The 20,469-nt window shown below is 32.9% G+C and overlaps 1 protein-coding gene across 3 annotated transcripts in view; it reads left to right on the top strand.

Annotated features, from left to right (window-relative positions):
- Window positions 1-20,469, top strand: part of LOC310940810 (teneurin-3-like) — a gene marked incomplete at its 3' end in the record, with an annotated part of 89,933 nt that overhangs the window by 40,727 nt on the left and 28,737 nt on the right. For all 3 annotated transcript variants that reach the window (XM_083905824.1, XM_083905826.1, XM_083905825.1), the window contains exon 19: window positions 1,526-1,669. In XM_083905824.1, the coding sequence (XP_083761950.1) occupies window positions 1,526-1,669 (144 nt within the window). The remainder of the gene's footprint in view (window positions 1-1,525; window positions 1,670-20,469) is intronic.

Genomic DNA, 20,469 nt, shown 5'->3' with positions numbered 1-20,469 from the left:
GTCGTTTGTGCTCGTCGTTTATTGTTGTTGTTCACCGTCCTCGTTCTTTATTGTGGTTCATTGTCATCGTTCATCGTCGCCGTTTGTTGGTCGTTGGTTGTCGTCATTCACTGTAGTTGGTCGTCGTTTGTTGTTGTCGTTCATTGTCAGCGTTTTTTGTCGTCGTTCATTGTCATTGTTCGTTGTCCATTGTCGTTTGTTGTCGCCGTTGTTCGTTGTCTTCGTTCATTGTCGTCGTTAGTTGTCGTCATTCATTGTTATTGTCTGTTGTCGTCACCGTACATTGTTGTCGTTCATTGTCATCCTTTGTTGTCATCTTAGATTGTCGTTGTTCATCGTTGTCACTTGTTGTGGTCGTTCGCTGTCGTCGTTCGTGGTAGACCAGCAGCTCCCATGTCTCGTTTTCTCTGAGGACTTTGGTTGAGGAGGTTTACAAGTCGAAATTTTCTCTTAGAAACGTCCTCTTAGAAGCAACATAATCATACACAAAAGTAAGAGCGAGTGACACGTGAAAGGATGAACTGTTAACAGGCAAATTGCACCTGTTCCTCACATAATAAGTGACTTCGGCGGTGACTGAGTGACTGACTGAGTGCATGTGAAGCAGGCGACTGAGTTCAAATAGGTTTCTCTCTTTTTTTTTCTGACGAGGAAATGGCTCGGACATAATGGCCACGGTGACCCGCCGTGACACATTTATGGCGGGACAAGTGCGCCGCGCACACTTTTCACGGAGCCATTAGCGCTGCTAACCTGACGTGATGGATTGGACATAAAGATGATTCACGGCCGTGTTTTGTAACCGCTCGGAACGAGCGCTCGTAAGTTATAATAAGACAGCGTTAACACCAGAGTGTTTGTAGGACACGACTGAGCCAACGAATGTTCCCGATGACTTGAAAAGGGATATTTCAGCGTTTTTTAACAAACTGAGCCGCCGGACGTCCTCCATTTCGCTCGTTCGTTGTCATCGTTTGCGGCGATTTTCTCTGCGGTCTTTGGCGTTGGGAGAAAGTACGAGATTTCATTTTCAACATTGTCGTTATTCCACTTGCTGATATGATGGTTTCTCTACTGCATGTAATTATAGACGCGCACACACACACAGGAAAACAGCAAAAACACAGACGTGCAGCACAACAATGGGTTGAATCGAAGCCTTTGTCGTGATAATAATTGCTTTAATAAATAGCACAGAGAATTAAAATCACATCACAATTTAAATCATAATCACAGTGTGGCTGCGTTCATTTGCTCCATCGACACACAGAATAAAAGGAAAAGGTATAAGAACACTTCCAAAAATGCAATTATTAAGCACATTTGTGGAGTATATTGCACAGTAAAATACTTAAATAGGTCTCTTTTTTGATGAAAATGCATCTTTTTCCAAGTTCAAATGTGTTATTTCGTGACTCTGTGGCCTAACTTGGTCCTTTATTGTACAGAATACAATGTTGAAAGTATACGTTACATTTTAAGTCCTAAGATAAAGAGAGTAACTCTGTCTGTGTCTGACCATCAGTGTCCGTCGGCTTTGAGTACGAGTCCTGCCTCGATCTCATCCTGTGGGAGAAGAGGACGACGGTTTTACAAGGCTACGAGCTGGACGCGTCCAACATGGGAGGGTGGACGCTGGACAGTCATCACATCCTGGATGTACAGAATGGTAGGTGCCATACTATGTCGTCCAAAATGTGACACATTTTTTGAAAACCATTTTTTGGTCTTAAAATGCGTCATACGTCGTCCGAAATATGACTAAACCGTAATACTGTGCTATGTCGTCCCACTTTGACAACTTTTGAGAGAAAAAAAATTTGGTCCAAAATTTGAAAAAATGCCATACTATACTATGTCGTCCAAAATTTGACACATTTTTTGAAAAACATTTTTTTTTGGTCTTAAAATGCGTCATACGTCATCCGAAATATGACTAAACCGTAATACTGTGCTATGTCGTCCCACTTTGACAACTTTTGAGAGAAAAAAAATTTGGTCCAAAATTTGAAAAAATGCCATACTATACTATGTCGTCCAAAATTTGACACATTTTTTGAAAAACATTTTTTTTGGTCTTAAAATGCGTCATACGTCATCCGAAATATGGCTAAACCGTAATACTGTGCTATGTCGTCCCACTTTGACAACTTTTGAGAGAAAAAAAATTTGGTCCAAAATTTGAAAAAATGCCATACTATACTATGTCGTCCAAAATTTGACACATTTTTTGAAAAAAAAATTTTTTTTGTCTTAAAATGCGTCATACGTCATCCCGAAATATGACTAAACCGTAATACTGTGCTATGTCGTCCCACTTTGACAACTTTTGAGAGAAAAAAAATTTGGTCCAAAATTTGAAAAAATGCCATACTATACTATGTCGTCCAAAATTTGACACATTTTTTGAAAATCATTTTTTGGTCTTAAAATGCGTCATACGTCATCCGAAATATGGCTAAACCGTAATACTGTGCTATGTCGTCCCACTTTGACAACTTTTGAGAGAAAAAAAATTTGGTCCAAAATTTGAAAAAATGCCATACTATACTATGTCGTCCAAAATTTGACACATTTTTTGAAAACCATTTTTTTTTGGTCTTAAAATGCGTCATACGTCATCCGAAATATGGCTAAACCGTAATACTGTGCTATGTCGTCCCACTTTGACAACTTTTGAGAGAAAAAAAATTTGGTCCAAAATTTGAAAAAATGCCATACTATACTATGTCGTCCAAAATTTGACACATTTTTTGAAAAACATTTTTTTTGGTCTTAAAATGCGTCATACGTCATCCGAAATATGGCTAAACCGTAATACTGTGCTATGTCGTCCCACTTTGACAACTTTTGAGAGAAAAAAAATTTGGTCCAAAATTTGAAAAAATGCCATACTATACTATGTCGTCCAAAATTTGACACATTTTTTGAAAAACATTTTTTTTTGGTCTTAAAATGCGTCATACGTCATCCGAAATATGGCTAAACCGTAATACTGTGCTATGTCGTCCCACTTTGACAACTTTTGAGAGAAAAAAAATTTGGTCCAAAATTTGAAAAAATGCCATACTATACTATGTCGTCCAAAATTTGACACATTTTTTGAAAAACATTTTTTTTTGGTCTTAAAATGCGTCATACGTCATCCGAAATATGACTAAACCGTAATACTGTGCTATGTCGTCCCACTTTGACAACTTTTGAGAGAAAAAAAATTTGGTCCAAAATTTGAAAAAATGCCATACTATACTATGTCGTCCAAAATTTGACACATTTTTTGAAAACCATTTTTTTTTGGTCTTAAAATGCGTCATACGTCATCCGAAATATGGCTAAACCGTAATACTGTGCTATGTCGTCCCACTTTGACAACTTTTGAGAGAAAAAAAATTTGGTCCAAAATTTGAAAAAATGCCATACTATACTATGTCGTCCAAAATTTGACACATTTTTTGAAAACCATTTTTTTTTGGTCTTAAAATGCGTCATACGTCATCCGAAATATGGCTAAACCGTAATACTGTGCTATGTCGTCCCACTTTGACAACTTTTGAGAGAAAAAAAATTTGGTCCAAAATTTGAAAAAATGCCATACTATACTATGTCGTCCAAAATTTGACACATTTTTTGAAAACCATTTTTTTTTGGTCTTAAAATGCGTCATACGTCATCCGAAATATGGCTAAACCGTAATACTGTGCTATGTCGTCCCACTTTGACAACTTTTGAGAGAAAAAAAATTTGGTCCAAAATTTGAAAAAATGCCATACTATACTATGTCGTCCAAAATGTGACAATTTTTTGAAAAAAAAAATTTTTGGTCTTAAAATGCGTCATACGTCATCCGAAATATGACTAAACCGTAATACTGTGCTATGTCGTCCCACTTTGACAACTTTTGAGAGAAAAAAAATTTGGTCCAAAATTTGAAAAAATGCCATACTATACTATGTCGTCCAAAATTTGACACATTTTTTGAAAAACATTTTTTTTTGGTCTTAAAATGCGTCATACGTCATCCGAAATATGGCTAAACCGTAATACTGTGCTATGTCGTCCCACTTTGACAACTTTTGAGAGAAAAAAAATTTGGTCCAAAATTTGAAAAAATGCCATACTATACTATGTCGTCCAAAATTTGACACATTTTTTGAAAACCATTTTTTTTTGGTCTTAAAATGCGTCATACGTCATCCGAAATATGACTAAACCGTAATACTGTGCTATGTCGTCCCACTTTGACAACTTTTGAGAGAAAAAAAATTTGGTCCAAAATTTGAAAAAATGCCATACTATACTATGTCGTCCAAAATTTGACACATTTTTTGAAAAACATTTTTTTTTGGTCTTAAAATGCTTCATACGTCATCCGAAATATGGCTACACCGTAATACTGTGCTATGTCGTCCCACTTTGACAACTTTTGAGAGAAAAAAAATTTGGTCCAAAATTTGAAAAAATGCCATACTATACTATGTCGTCCAAAATTTGACAATTTTTTGAAAACCATTTTTTTTTGGTCTTAAAATGCGTCATACGTCATCCGAAATATGACTAAACCGTAATACTGTGCTATGTCGTCCCACTTTGACAACTTTTGAGAGAAAAAAAATTTGGTCCAAAATTTGAAAAAATGCCATACTATACTATGTCGTCCAAAATTTGACACATTTTTTGAAAACCATTTTTTTTTGGTCTTAAAATGCGTCATACGTCATCCGAAATATGGCTAAACCGTAATACTGTGCTATGTCGTCCCACTTTGACAACTTTTGAGAGAAAAAAAATTTGGTCCAAAATTTGAAAAAATGCCATACTATACTATGTCGTCCAAAATTTGACACATTTTTTGAAAAACATTTTTTTTTGGTCTTAAAATGCGTCATACGTCATCCGAAATATGGCTAAACGGTAATACTGTGCTATGTCGTCCCACTTTGACAACTTTTGAGAGAAAAAAAATTTGGTCCAAAATTTGAAAAAATGCCATACTATACTATGTCGTCCAAAATTTGACACATTTTTTGAAAAACATTTTTTTTTGGTCTTAAAATGCGTCATACGTCATCCGAAATATGGCTAAACCGTAATACTGTGCTATGTCGTCCCACTTTGACAACTTTTGAGAGAAAAAAAATTTGGTCCAAAATTTGAAAAAATGCCATACTATACTATGTCGTCCAAAATGTGACAATTTTTTGAAAAAAAAATTTTTTGGTCTTAAAATGCGTCATACGTCATCCGAAATATGACTAAACCGTAATACTGTGCTATGTCGTCCCACTTTGACAACTTTTGAGAGAAAAAAAATTTGGTCCAAAATTTGAAAAAATGCCATACTATACTATGTCGTCCAAAATTTGACACATTTTTTGAAAAACATTTTTTTTTGGTCTTAAAATGCGTCATACGTCATCCGAAATATGGCTAAACCGTAATACTGTGCTATGTCGTCCCACTTTGACAACTTTTGAGAGAGAAAAAATTTGGTCCAAAATTTGAAAAAATGCCATACTATACTATGTCGTCCAAAATGTGACAATTTTTTGAAAAAAAAATTTTTGGTCTTAAAATGCGTCATACGTCATCCGAAATATGACTAAACCGTAATACTGTGCTATGTCGTCCCACTTTGACAACTTTTGAGAGAAAAAAAATTTGGTCCAAAATTTGAAAAAATGCCATACTATACTATGTCGTCCAAAATTTGACAATTTTTTGAAAACCATTTTTTTTTGGTCTTAAAATGCGTCATACGTCATCCGAAATATGACTAAACCGTAATACTGTGCTATGTCGTCCCACTTTGACAACTTTTGAGAGAAAAAAAATTTGGTCCAAAATTTGAAAAAATGCCATACTATACTATGTCGTCCAAAATTTGACACATTTTTTGAAAACCATTTTTTTTTGGTCTTAAAATGCGTCATACGTCATCCGAAATATGGCTAAACCGTAATACTGTGCTATGTCGTCCCACTTTGACAACTTTTGAGAGAAAAAAAATTTGGTCCAAAATTTGAAAAAATGCCATACTATACTATGTCGTCCAAAATTTGACAATTTTTTGAAAAACATTTTTTTTTGGTCTTAAAATGCGTCATACGTCATCCGAAATATGACTAAACCGTAATACTGTGCTATGTCGTCCCACTTTGACAACTTTTGAGAGAAAAAAAATTTGGTCCAAAATTTGAAAAAATGCCATACTATACTATGTCGTCCAAAATTTGACAATTTTTTGAAAAACATTTTTTTTTGGTCTTAAAATGCGTCATACGTCATCCGAAATATGGCTAAACCGTAATACTGTGCTATGTCGTCCCACTTTGACAACTTTTGAGAGAAAAAAAATTTGGTCCAAAATTTGAAAAAATGCCATACTATACTATGTCGTCCAAAATTTGACACATTTTTTGAAAACCATCTTTTTTTGGTCTTAAAATGCGTCATACGTCATCCGAAATATGGCTAAACCGTAATACTGTGCTATGTCGTCCCAATTTGACAACTTTTGAGAGAAAAAAAATTTGGTCCAAAATTTGAAAAAATGCCATACTATACTATGTCGTCCAAAATTTGACACATTTTTTGAAAACCATTTTTTTTTGGTCTTAAAATGCGTCATACGTCATCCGAAATATGGCTAAACCGTAATACTGTGCTATGTCGTCCCACTTTGACAACTTTTGAGAGAAAAAAAATTTGGTCCAAAATTTGAAAAAATGCCATACTATACTATGTCGTCCAAAATTTGACACATTTTTTGAAAAACATTTTTTTTTGGTCTTAAAATGCGTCATACGTCATCCGAAATATGGCTAAACCGTAATACTGTGCTATGTCGTCCCACTTTGACAACTTTTGAGAGAAAAAAAATTTGGTCCAAAATTTGAAAAAATGCCATACTATACTATGTCGTCCAAAATTTGACAAATTTTTTGAAAACCATTTTTTTTTGGTCTTAAATTGCGTCATACGTCATCCGAAATATGACTAAACCGTAATACTGTGCTATGTCGTCCCACTTTGACAACTTTTGAGAGAAAAAAAATTTGGTCCAAAATTTGAAAAAATGCCATACTATACTATGTCGTCCAAAATTTGACACATTTTTTGAAAAACATTTTTTTTTGGTCTTAAAATGCTTCATACGTCATCCGAAATATGGCTACACCGTAATACTGTGCTATGTCGTCCCACTTTGACAACTTTTGAGAGAAAAAAAATTTGGTCCAAAATTTGAAAAAATGCCATACTATACTATGTCGTCCAAAATTTGACAATTTTTTGAAAAACATTTTTTTTTGGTCTTAAAATGCTTCATACGTCATCCGAAATATGGCTAAACCGTAATACTGTGCTATGTCGTCCCACTTTGACAACTTTTGAGAGAAAAAAAATTTGGTCCAAAATTTGAAAAAATGCCATACTATACTATGTCGTCCAAAATTTGACACATTTTTTGAAAACCATTTTTTTTTGGTCTTAAAATGCGTCATACGTCATCCGAAATATGGCTAAACCGTAATACTGTGCTATGTCGTCCCAATTTGACAACTTTTGAGAGAAAAAAAATTTGGTCCAAAATTTGAAAAAATGCCATACTATACTATGTCGTCCAAAATTTGACACATTTTTTGAAAAACATTTTTTTTTGGTCTTAAAATGCGTCATACGTCATCCGAAATATGGCTAAACCGTAATACTGTGCTATGTCGTCCCACTTTGACAACTTTTGAGAGAAAAAAAATTTGGTCCAAAATTTGAAAAAATGCCATACTATACTATGTCGTCCAAAATTTGACACATTTTTTGAAAACCATTTTTTTTTGGTCTTAAAATGCGTCATACGTCATCCGAAATATGACTAAACCGTAATACTGTGCTATGTCGTCCCACTTTGACAACTTTTGAGAGAAAAAAAATTTGGTCCAAAATTTGAAAAAATGCCATACTATACTATGTCGTCCAAAATTTGACACATTTTTTGAAAAAAAATTTTTTTTGGTCTTAAAATGCTTCATACGTCATCCGAAATATGGCTACACCGTAATACTGTGCTATGTCGTCCCACTTTGACAACTTTTGAGAGAAAAAAAATTTGGTCCAAAATTTGAAAAAATGCCATACTATACTATGTCGTCCAAAATTTGACAATTTTTTGAAAAACATTTTTTTTTGGTCTTAAAATGCGTCATACGTCATCCGAAATATGGCTAAACCGTAATACTGTGCTATGTCGTCCCACTTTGACAACTTTTGAGAGAAAAAAAATTTGGTCCAAAATTTGAAAAAATGCCATACTATACTATGTCGTCCAAAATTTGACACATTTTTTGAAAAACATTTTTTTTTGGTCTTAAAATGCGTCATACGTCATCCGAAATATGACTAAACCGTAATACTGTGCTATGTCGTCCCACTTTGACAACTTTTGAGAGAAAAAAAATTTGGTCCAAAATTTGAAAAAATGCCATACTATACTATGTCGTCCAAAATTTGACACATTTTTTGAAAAACATTTTTTTTTGGTCTTAAAATGCGTCATACGTCATCCGAAATATGGCTAAACCGTAATACTGTGCTATGTCGTCCCACTTTGACAACTTTTGAGAGAAAAAAAATTTGGTCCAAAATTTGAAAAAATGCCATACTATACTATGTCGTCCAAAATTTGACACATTTTTTGAAAACCATTTTTTTTTGGTCTTAAAATGCGTCATACGTCATCCGAAATATGACTAAACCGTAATACTGTGCTATGTCGTCCCACTTTGACAACTTTTGAGAGAAAAAAAATTTGGTCCAAAATTTGAAAAAATGCCATACTATACTATGTCGTCCAAAATTTGACACATTTTTTGAAAAACATTTTTTTTTGGTCTTAAAATGCTTCATACGTCATCCGAAATATGGCTACACCGTAATACTGTGCTATGTCGTCCCACTTTGACAACTTTTGAGAGAAAAAAAATTTGGTCCAAAATTTGAAAAAATGCCATACTATACTATGTCGTCCAAAATTTGACACATTTTTTGAAAAACATTTTTTTTTGGTCTTAAAATGCGTCATACGTCATCCGAAATATGGCTAAACCGTAATACTGTGCTATGTCGTCCCACTTTGACAACTTTTGAGAGAAAAAAAATTTGGTCCAAAATTTGAAAAAATGCCATACTATACTATGTCGTCCAAAATTTGACACATTTTTTGAAAAACATTTTTTTTTGGTCTTAAAATGCGTCATACGTCATCCGAAATATGGCTAAACCGTAATACTGTGCTATGTCGTCCCACTTTGACAACTTTTGAGAGAAAAAAAATTTGGTCCAAAATTTGAAAAAATGCCATACTATACTATGTCGTCCAAAATGTGACAATTTTTTGAAAAAAAAATTTTTGGTCTTAAAATGCGTCATACGTCATCCGAAATATGACTAAACCGTAATACTGTGCTATGTCGTCCCACTTTGACAACTTTTGAGAGAAAAAAAATTTGGTCCAAAATTTGAAAAAATGCCATACTATACTATGTCGTCCAAAATTTGACAATTTTTTGAAAACCATTTTTTTTTGGTCTTAAAATGCGTCATACGTCATCCGAAATATGGCTAAACCGTAATACTGTGCTATGTCGTCCCAATTTGACAACTTTTGAGAGAAAAAAAATTTGGTCCAAAATTTGAAAAAATGCCATACTATACTATGTCGTCCAAAATTTGACACATTTTTTGAAAAACATTTTTTTTTGGTCTTAAAATGCGTCATACGTCATCCGAAATATGGCTAAACCGTAATACTGTGCTATGTCGTCCCACTTTGACAACTTTTGAGAGAAAAAAAATTTGGTCCAAAATTTGAAAAAATGCCATACTATACTATGTCGTCCAAAATTTGACACATTTTTTGAAAACCATTTTTTTTTGGTCTTAAAATGCGTCATACGTCATCCGAAATATGACTAAACCGTAATACTGTGCTATGTCGTCCCACTTTGACAACTTTTGAGAGAAAAAAAATTTGGTCCAAAATTTGAAAAAATGCCATACTATACTATGTCGTCCAAAATTTGACACATTTTTTGAAAAACATTTTTTTTTGGTCTTAAAATGCTTCATACGTCATCCGAAATATGGCTACACCGTAATACTGTGCTATGTCGTCCCACTTTGACAACTTTTGAGAGAAAAAAAATTTGGTCCAAAATTTGAAAAAATGCCATACTATACTATGTCGTCCAAAATTTGACACATTTTTTGAAAAACATTTTTTTTGGGTCTTAAAATGCGTCATACGTCATCCGAAATATGGCTAAACCGTAATACTGTGCTATGTCGTCCCACTTTGACAACTTTTGAGAGAGAAAAAATTTGGTCCAAAATTTGAAAAAATGCCATACTATACTATGTCGTCCAAAATTTGACACATTTTTTGAAAAACATTTTTTTTTGGTCTTAAAATGCGTCATACGTCATCCGAAATATGACTAAACCGTAATACTGTGCTATGTCGTCCCACTTTGACAACTTTTGAGAGAAAAAAAATTTGGTCCAAAATTTGAAAAAATGCCATACTATACTATGTCGTCCAAAATTTGACACATTTTTTGAAAACCATTTTTTTTTGGTCTTAAAATGCTTCATACGTCATCCGAAATATGGCTACACCGTAATACTGTGCTATGTCGTCCCACTTTGACAACTTTTGAGAGAAAAAAAATTTGGTCCAAAATTTGAAAAAATGCCATACTATACTATGTCGTCCAAAATTTGACACATTTTTTGAAAAACATTTTTTTTTGGTCTTAAAATGCGTCATACGTCATCCGAAATATGGCTAAACCGTAATACTGTGCTATGTCGTCCCACTTTGACAACTTTTGAGAGAAAAAAAATTTGGTCCAAAATTTGAAAAAATGCCATACTATACTATGTCGTCCAAAATTTGACACATTTTTTGAAAACCATTTTTTTTTGGTCTTAAAATGCTTCATACGTCATCCGAAATATGGCTACACCGTAATACTGTGCTATGTCGTCCCACTTTGACAACTTTTGAGAGAAAAAAAATTTGGTCCAAAATTTGAAAAAATGCCATACTATACTATGTCGTCCAAAATTTGACAATTTTTTGAAAAACATTTTTTTTTGGTCTTAAAATGCGTCATACGTCATCCGAAATATGGCTAAACCGTAATACTGTGCTATGTCGTCCCACTTTGACAACTTTTGAGAGAAAAAAAATTTGGTCCAAAATTTGAAAAAATGCCATACTATACTATGTCGTCCAAAATTTGACACATTTTTTGAAAACCATTTTTTTTTGGTCTTAAAATGCGTCATACGTCATCCGAAATATGGCTAAACCGTAATACTGTGCTATGTCGTCCCAATTTGACAACTTTTGAGAGAAAAAAAATTTGGTCCAAAATTTGAAAAAATGCCATACTATACTATGTCGTCCAAAATTTGACACATTTTTTGAAAACCATTTTTTTTTGGTCTTAAAATGCGTCATACGTCATCCGAAATATGGCTAAACCGTAATACTGTGCTATGTCGTCCCACTTTGACAACTTTTGAGAGAAAAAAAATTTGGTCCAAAATTTGAAAAAATGCCATACTATACTATGTCGTCCAAAATTTGACACATTTTTTGAAAAACATTTTTTTTTGGTCTTAAAATGCGTCATACGTCATCCGAAATATGACTAAACCGTAATACTGTGCTATGTCGTCCCACTTTGACAACTTTTGAGAGAAAAAAAATTTGGTCCAAAATTTGAAAAAATGCCATACTATACTATGTCGTCCAAAATTTGACACATTTTTTGAAAAACATTTTTTTTTGGTCTTAAAATGCTTCATACGTCATCCGAAATATGGCTACACCGTAATACTGTGCTATGTCGTCCCACTTTGACAACTTTTGAGAGAAAAAAAATTTGGTCCAAAATTTGAAAAAATGCCATACTATACTATGTCGTCCAAAATTTGACACATTTTTTGAAAAACATTTTTTTTTGGTCTTAAAATGCGTCATACGTCATCCGAAATATGGCTAAACCGTAATACTGTGCTATGTCGTCCCACTTTGACAACTTTTGAGAGAAAAAAAATTTGGTCCAAAATTTGAAAAAATGCCATACTATACTATGTCGTCCAAAATTTGACACATTTTTTGAAAAACATTTTTTTTTGGTCTTAAAATGCGTCATACGTCATCCGAAATATGACTAAACCGTAATACTGTGCTATGTCGTCCCACTTTGACAACTTTTGAGAGAAAAAAAATTTGGTCCAAAATTTGAAAAAATGCCATACTATACTATGTCGTCCAAAATTTGACACATTTTTTGAAAAACATTTTTTTTTGGTCTTAAAATGCTTCATACGTCATCCGAAATATGGCTACACCGTAATACTGTGCTATGTCGTCCCACTTTGACAACTTTTGAGAGAAAAAAAATTTGGTCCAAAATTTGAAAAAATGCCATACTATACTATGTCGTCCAAAATTTGACAATTTTTTGAAAAACATTTTTTTTTGGTCTTAAAATGCGTCATACGTCATCCGAAATATGGCTAAACCGTAATACTGTGCTATGTCGTCCCACTTTGACAACTTTTGAGAGAAAAAAAATTTGGTCCAAAATTTGAAAAAATGCCATACTATACTATGTCGTCCAAAATTTGACACATTTTTTGAAAAACATTTTTTTTTGGTCTTAAAATGCGTCATACGTCATCCGAAATATGACTAAACCGTAATACTGTGCTATGTCGTCCCACTTTGACAACTTTTGAGAGAAAAAAAATTTGGTCCAAAATTTGAAAAAATGCCATACTATACTATGTCGTCCAAAATTTGACACATTTTTTGAAAAACATTTTTTTTTGGTCTTAAAATGCGTCATACGTCATCCGAAATATGGCTAAACCGTAATACTGTGCTATGTCGTCCCACTTTGACAACTTTTGAGAGAAAAAAAATTTGGTCCAAAATTTGAAAAAATGCCATACTATACTATGTCGTCCAAAATTTGACACATTTTTTGAAAACCATTTTTTTTTGGTCTTAAAATGCGTCATACGTCATCCGAAATATGACTAAACCGTAATACTGTGCTATGTCGTCCCACTTTGACAACTTTTGAGAGAAAAAAAATTTGGTCCAAAATTTGAAAAAATGCCATACTATACTATGTCGTCCAAAATTTGACACATTTTTTGAAAAACATTTTTTTTTGGTCTTAAAATGCTTCATACGTCATCCGAAATATGGCTACACCGTAATACTGTGCTATGTCGTCCCACTTTGACAACTTTTGAGAGAAAAAAAATTTGGTCCAAAATTTGAAAAAATGCCATACTATACTATGTCGTCCAAAATTTGACACATTTTTGAAAAACATTTTTTTTTGGTCTTAAAATGCGTCATACGTCATCCGAAATATGGCTAAACCGTAATACTGTGCTATGTCGTCCCACTTTGACAACTTTTGAGAGAAAAAAAATTTGGTCCAAAATTTGAAAAAATGCCATACTATACTATGTCGTCCAAAATTTGACACATTTTTGAAAAACATTTTTTTTTGGTCTTAAAATGCGTCATACGTCATCCGAAATATGGCTAAACCGTAATACTGTGCTATGTCGTCCCACTTTGACAACTTTTGAGAGAAAAAAAATTTGGTCCAAAATTTGAAAAAATGCCATACTATACTATGTCGTCCAAAATGTGACAATTTTTTGAAAAAAAAATTTTTGGTCTTAAAATGCGTCATACGTCATCCGAAATATGACTAAACCGTAATACTGTGCTATGTCGTCCCACTTTGACAACTTTTGAGAGAAAAAAAATTTGGTCCAAAATTTGAAAAAATGCCATACTATACTATGTCGTCCAAAATTTGACACATTTTTTGAAAAACATTTTTTTTTGGTCTTAAAATGCGTCATACGTCATCCGAAATATGACTAAACCGTAATACTGTGCTATGTCGTCCCACTTTGACAACTTTTGAGAGAAAAAAAATTTGGTCCAAAATTTGAAAAAATGCCATACTAAAAAAAAATTTGGTCCAAAATTTGAAAAAATGCCATACTATACTATGTCGTCCAAAATGTGACAATTTTTTGAAAAAAACATTTTTTGGTCTTAAAATGCGTCATACGTCATCCGAAATATGACTAAACCGTAATACTGTGCTATGTCGTCCCACTTTGACAACTTTTGAGAGAAACTAATTTGGTCCAAAATTTGAAAAAATGCCATACTATACTATGTCGTCCAAAATTTGACACATTTTTTGAAAAACATTTTTTTTTGGTCTTAAAATGCGTCATACGTCATCCGAAATATGACTAAACCGTAATACTGTGCTATGTCGTCCCACTTTGACAACTTTTGAGAGAAAAAAAATTTGGTCCAAAATTTGAAAAAATGCCATACTATACTATGTCGTCCAAAATGTGACAATTTTTTGAAAAAAAAAATTTTTGGTCTTAAAATGCGTCATACGTCATCCGAAATATGACTAAACCGTAATACTGTGCTATGTCGTCCCACTTTGACAACTTTTGAGAGAAAAAAAATTTGGTCCAAAATTTGAAAAAATGCCATACTATACTATGTCGTCCAAAATTTGACAATTTTTTGAAAAACATTTTTTTTTGGTCTTAAAATGCGTCATACGTCATCCGAAATATGGCTAAACCGTAATACTGTGCTATGTCGTCCCACTTTGACAACTTTTGAGAGAAAAAAAATTTGGTCCAAAATTTGAAAAAATGCCATACTATACTATGTCGTCCAAAATTTGACACATTTTTTGAAAAACATTTTTTTTTGGTCTTAAAATGCGTCATACGTCATCCGAAATATGACTAAACCGTAATACTGTGCTATGTCGTCCCACTTTGACAACTTTTGAGAGAAAAAAAATTTGGTCCAAAATTTGAAAAAATGCCATACTATACTATGTCGTCCAAAATGTGACAATTTTTTGAAAAAAAAATGTTTTGGTCTTAAAATGCGTCATACGTCATCCGAAATATGACTAAACCGTAATACTGTGCTATGTCGTCCCACTTTGACAACTTTTGAGAGAAACTAATTTGGTCCAAAATTTGAAAAAATGCCATACTATACTATGTCGTCCAAAATTTGACACATTTTTTGAAAAACATTTTTTTTTGGTCTTAAAATGCGTCATACGTCATCCGAAATATGACTAAACCGTAATACTGTGCTATGTCGTCCCACTTTGACAACTTTTGAGAGAAACTAATTTGGTCCAAAATTTGAAAAAATGCCATACTATACTATGTCGTCCAAAATTTGACAATTTTTTGAAAAACATTTTTTTTTGGTCTTAAAATGCGTCATACGTCATCCGAAATATGACTAAACCGTAATACTGTGCTATGTCGTCCCACTTTGACAACTTTTGAGAGAAAAAAAATTTGGTCCAAAATTTGAAAAAATGCCATACTATACTATGTCGTCCAAAATTTGACACATTTTTTGAAAACCATTTTTTTTTGGTCTTAAAATGCGTCATACGTCATCCGAAATATGGCTAAACCGTAATACTGTGCTATGTCGTCCCACTTTGACAACTTTTGAGAGAAAAAAAATTTGGTCCAAAATTTGAAAAAATGCCATACTATACTATGTCGTCCAAAATTTGACACATTTTTTGAAAAACATTTTTTTTTGGTCTTAAAATGCGTCATACGTCATCCGAAATATGGCTAAACCGTAATACTGTGCTATGTCGTCCCACTTTGACAACTTTTGAGAGAAAAAAAATTTGGTCCAAAATTTGAAAAAATGCCATACTATACTATGTCGTCCAAAATTTGACACATTTTTTGAAAACCATTTTTTTTTGGTCTTAAAATGCGTCATACGTCATCCGAAATATGGCTAAACCGTAATACTGTGCTATGTCGTCCCACTTTGACAACTTTTGAGAGAAAAAAAATTTGGTCCAAAATTTGAAAAAATGCCATACTATACTATGTCGTCCAAAATGTGACAATTTTTTGAAAAAAACATTTTTTGGTCTTAAAATGCGTCATACGTCATCCGAAATATGACTAAACCGTAATACTGTGCTATGTCGTCCCACTTTGACAACTTTTGAGAGAAACTAATTTGGTCCAAAATTTGAAAAAATGCCATACTATACTATGTCGTCCAAAATTTGACACATTTTTTGAAAAACATTTTTTTTTGGTCTTAAAATGCGTCATACGTCATCCGAAATATGACTAAACCGTAATACTGTGCTATGTCGTCCCACTTTGACAACTTTTGAGAGAAAAAAAATTTGGTCCAAAATTTGAAAAAATGCCATACTATACTATGTCGTCCAAAATTTGACACATTTTTTGAAAAACATTTTTTTTTGGTCTTAAAATGCTTCATACGTCATCCGAAATATGGCTACACCGTAATACTGTGCTATGTCGTCCCACTTTGACAACTTTTGAGAGAAAAAAAATTTGGTCCAAAATTTGAAAAAATGCCATACTATACTATGTCGTCCAAAATTTGACAATTTTTTGAAAAACATTTTTTTTTGGTCTTAAAATGCGTCATACGTCATCCGAAATATGACTAAACCGTAATACTGTGCTATGTCGTCCCACTTTGACAACTTTTGAGAGAAAAAAAATTTGGTCCAAAATTTGAAAAAATGCCATACTATACTATGTCGTCCAAAATTTGACACATTTTTTGAAAACCATTTTTTTTTGGTCTTAAAATGCGTCATACGTCATCCGAAATATGGCTAAACCGTAATACTGTGCTATGTCGTCCCACTTTGACAACTTTTGAGAGAAAAAAAATTTGGTCCAAAATTTGAAAAAATGCCATACTATACTATGTCGTCCAAAATGTGACAATTTTTTGAAAAAAAAAATTTTTGGTCTTAAAATGCGTCATACGTCATCCGAAATATGACTAAACCGTAATACTGTGCTATGTCGTCCCACTTTGACAACTTTTGAGAGAAACTAATTTGGTCCAAAATTTGAAAAAATGCCATACTATACTATGTCGTCCAAAATTTGACACATTTTTTGAAAAACATTTTTTTTTGGTCTTAAAATGCGTCATACGTCATCCGAAATATGACTAAACCGTAATACTGTGCTATGTCGTCCCACTTTGACAACTTTTGAGAGAAAAAAAATTTGGTCCAAAATTTGAAAAAATGCCATACTATACTATGTCGTCCAAAATTTGACACATTTTTTGAAAAACATTTTTTTTTGGTCTTAAAATGCTTCATACGTCATCCGAAATATGGCTACACCGTAATACTGTGCTATGTCGTCCCACTTTGACAACTTTTGAGAGAAAAAAAATTTGGTCCAAAATTTGAAAAAATGCCATACTATACTATGTCGTCCAAAATGTGACAATTTTTTGAAAAAAAAATTTTTGGTCTTAAAATGCGTCATACGTCATCCGAAATATGACTAAACCGTAATACTGTGCTATGTCGTCCCACTTTGACAACTTTTGAGAGAAAAAAAATTTGGTCCAAAATTTGAAAAAATGCCATACTATACTATGTCGTCCAAAATTTGACACATTTTTTGAAAAACATTTTTTTTTGGTCTTAAAATGCGTCATACGTCATCCGAAATATGGCTAAACCGTAATACTGTGCTATGTCGTCCCACTTTGACAACTTTTGAGAGAAAAAAAATTTGGTCCAAAATTTGAAAAAATGCCATACTATACTATGTCGTCCAAAATGTGACAATTTTTTGAAAAAAAAGATTTTTGGTCTTAAAATGCGTCATACGTCATCCGAAATATGACTAAACCGTAATACTGTGCTATGTCGTCCCACTTTGACAACTTTTGAGAGAAAAAAAATTTGGTCCAAAATTTGAAAAAATGCCATACTATACTATGTCGTCCAAAATTTGACAATTTTTTGAAAAACATTTTTTTTTGGTCTTAAAATGCGTCATACGTCATCCGAAATATGGCTAAACCGTAATACTGTGCTATGTCGTCCCACTTTGACAACTTTTGAGAGAAAAAAAATTTGGTCCAAAATTTGAAAAAATGCCATACTATACTATGTCGTCCAAAATTTGACAATTTTTTGAAAAACATTTTTTTTTGGTCTTAAAATGCGTCATACGTCATCCGAAATATGACTAAACCGTAATACTGTGCTATGTCGTCCCACTTTGACAACTTTTGAGAGAAAAAAAATTTGGTCCAAAATTTGAAAAAATGCCATACTATACTATGTCGTCCAAAATTTGACACATTTTTTGAAAACCATTTTTTTTTGGTCTTAAAATGCGTCATACGTCATCCGAAATATGGCTAAACCGTAATACTGTGCTATGTCGTCCCACTTTGACAACTTTTGAGAGAAAAAAAATTTGGTCCAAAATTTGAAAAAATGCCATACTATACTATGTCGTCCAAAATTTGACACATTTTTTGAAAAACATTTTTTTTTGGTCTTAAAATGCGTCATACGTCATCCGAAATATGGCTAAACCGTAATACTGTGCTATGTCGTCCCACTTTGACAACTTTTGAGAGAAAAAAAATTTGGTCCAAAATTTGAAAAAATGCCATACTATACTATGTCGTCCAAAATTTGACACATTTTTTGAAAACCATTTTTTTTTGGTCTTAAAATGCGTCATACGTCATCCGAAATATGGCTAAACCGTAATACTGTGCTATGTCGTCCCACTTTGACAACTTTTGAGAGAAAAAAAATTTGGTCCAAAATTTGAAAAAATGCCATACTATACTATGTCGTCCAAAATGTGACAATTTTTTGAAAAAAACATTTTTTGGTCTTAAAATGCGTCATACGTCATCCGAAATATGACTAAACCGTAATACTGTGCTATGTCGTCCCACTTTGACAACTTTTGAGAGAAACTAATTTGGTCCAAAATTTGAAAAAATGCCATACTATACTATGTCGTCCAAAATTTGACACATTTTTTGAAAAACATTTTTTTTTGGTCTTAAAATGCGTCATACGTCATCCGAAATATGACTAAACCGTAATACTGTGCTATGTCGTCCCACTTTGACAACTTTTGAGAGAAAAAAAATTTGGTCCAAAATTTGAAAAAATGCCATACTATACTATGTCGTCCAAAATTTGACACATTTTTTGAAAAACATTTTTTTTTGGTCTTAAAATGCTTCATACGTCATCCGAAATATGGCTACACCGTAATACTGTGCTATGTCGTCCCACTTTGACAACTTTTGAGAGAAAAAAAATTTGGTCCAAAATTTGAAAAAATGCCATACTATACTATGTCGTCCAAAATTTGACAATTTTTTGAAAAACATTTTTTTTTGGTCTTAAAATGCGTCATACGTCATCCGAAATATGGCTAAACCGTAATACTGTGCTATGTCGTCCCACTTTGACAACTTTTGAGAGAAAAAAAATTTGGTCCAAAATTTGAAAAAATGCCATACTATACTATGTCGTCCAAAATTTGACACATTTTTTGAAAAACATTTTTTTTTGGTCTTAAAATGCGTCATACGTCATCCGAAATATGGCTAAACCGTAATACTGTGCTATGTCGTCCCACTTTGACAACTTTTGAGAGAAAAAAAATTTGGTCCAAAATTTGAAAAAATGCCATACTATACTATGTCGTCCAAAATGTGACAATTTTTTGAAAAAAAAAATTTTTGGTCTTAAAATGCGTCATACGTCATCCGAAATATGACTAAACCGTAATACTGTGCTATGTCGTCCCACTTTGACAACTTTTGAGAGAAAAAAAATTTGGTCCAAAATTTGAAAAAATGCCATACTATACTATGTCGTCCAAAATTTGACAATTTTTTGAAAAACATTTTTTTTTGGTCTTAAAATGCGTCATACGTCATCCGAAATATGGCTAAACCGTAATACTGTGCTATGTCGTCCCACTTTGACAACTTTTGAGAGAAAAAAAATTTGGTCCAAAATTTGAAAAAATGCCATACTATACTATGTCGTCCAAAATTTGACACATTTTTTGAAAACCATTTTTTTTTGGTCTTAAAATGCGTCATACGTCATCCGAAATATGGCTAAACCGTAATACTGTGCTATGTCGTCCCACTTTGACAACTTTTGAGAGAAAAAAAATTTGGTCCAAAATTTGAAAAAATGCCATACTATACTATGTCGTCCAAAATTTGACACATTTTTTGAAAAACATTTTTTTTTGGTCTTAAAATGCGTCATACGTCATCCGAAATATGGCTAAACCGTAATACTGTGCTATGTCGTCCCACTTTGACAACTTTTGAGAGAAAAAAAATTTGGTCCAAAATTTGAAAAAATGCCATACTATACTATGTCGTCCAAAATTTGACACATTTTTTGAAAAACATTTTTTTTTGGTCTTAAAATGCGTCATACGTCATCCGAAATATGGCTA

This window comes from Microchirus variegatus (genome assembly GCF_963457635.1).
Source record: "Microchirus variegatus genome assembly, chromosome: 19".
Taxonomy (NCBI): domain Eukaryota; kingdom Metazoa; phylum Chordata; class Actinopteri; order Pleuronectiformes; family Soleidae; genus Microchirus; species Microchirus variegatus.
This window is presented reverse-complemented; position numbering and strand designations above follow the sequence as displayed.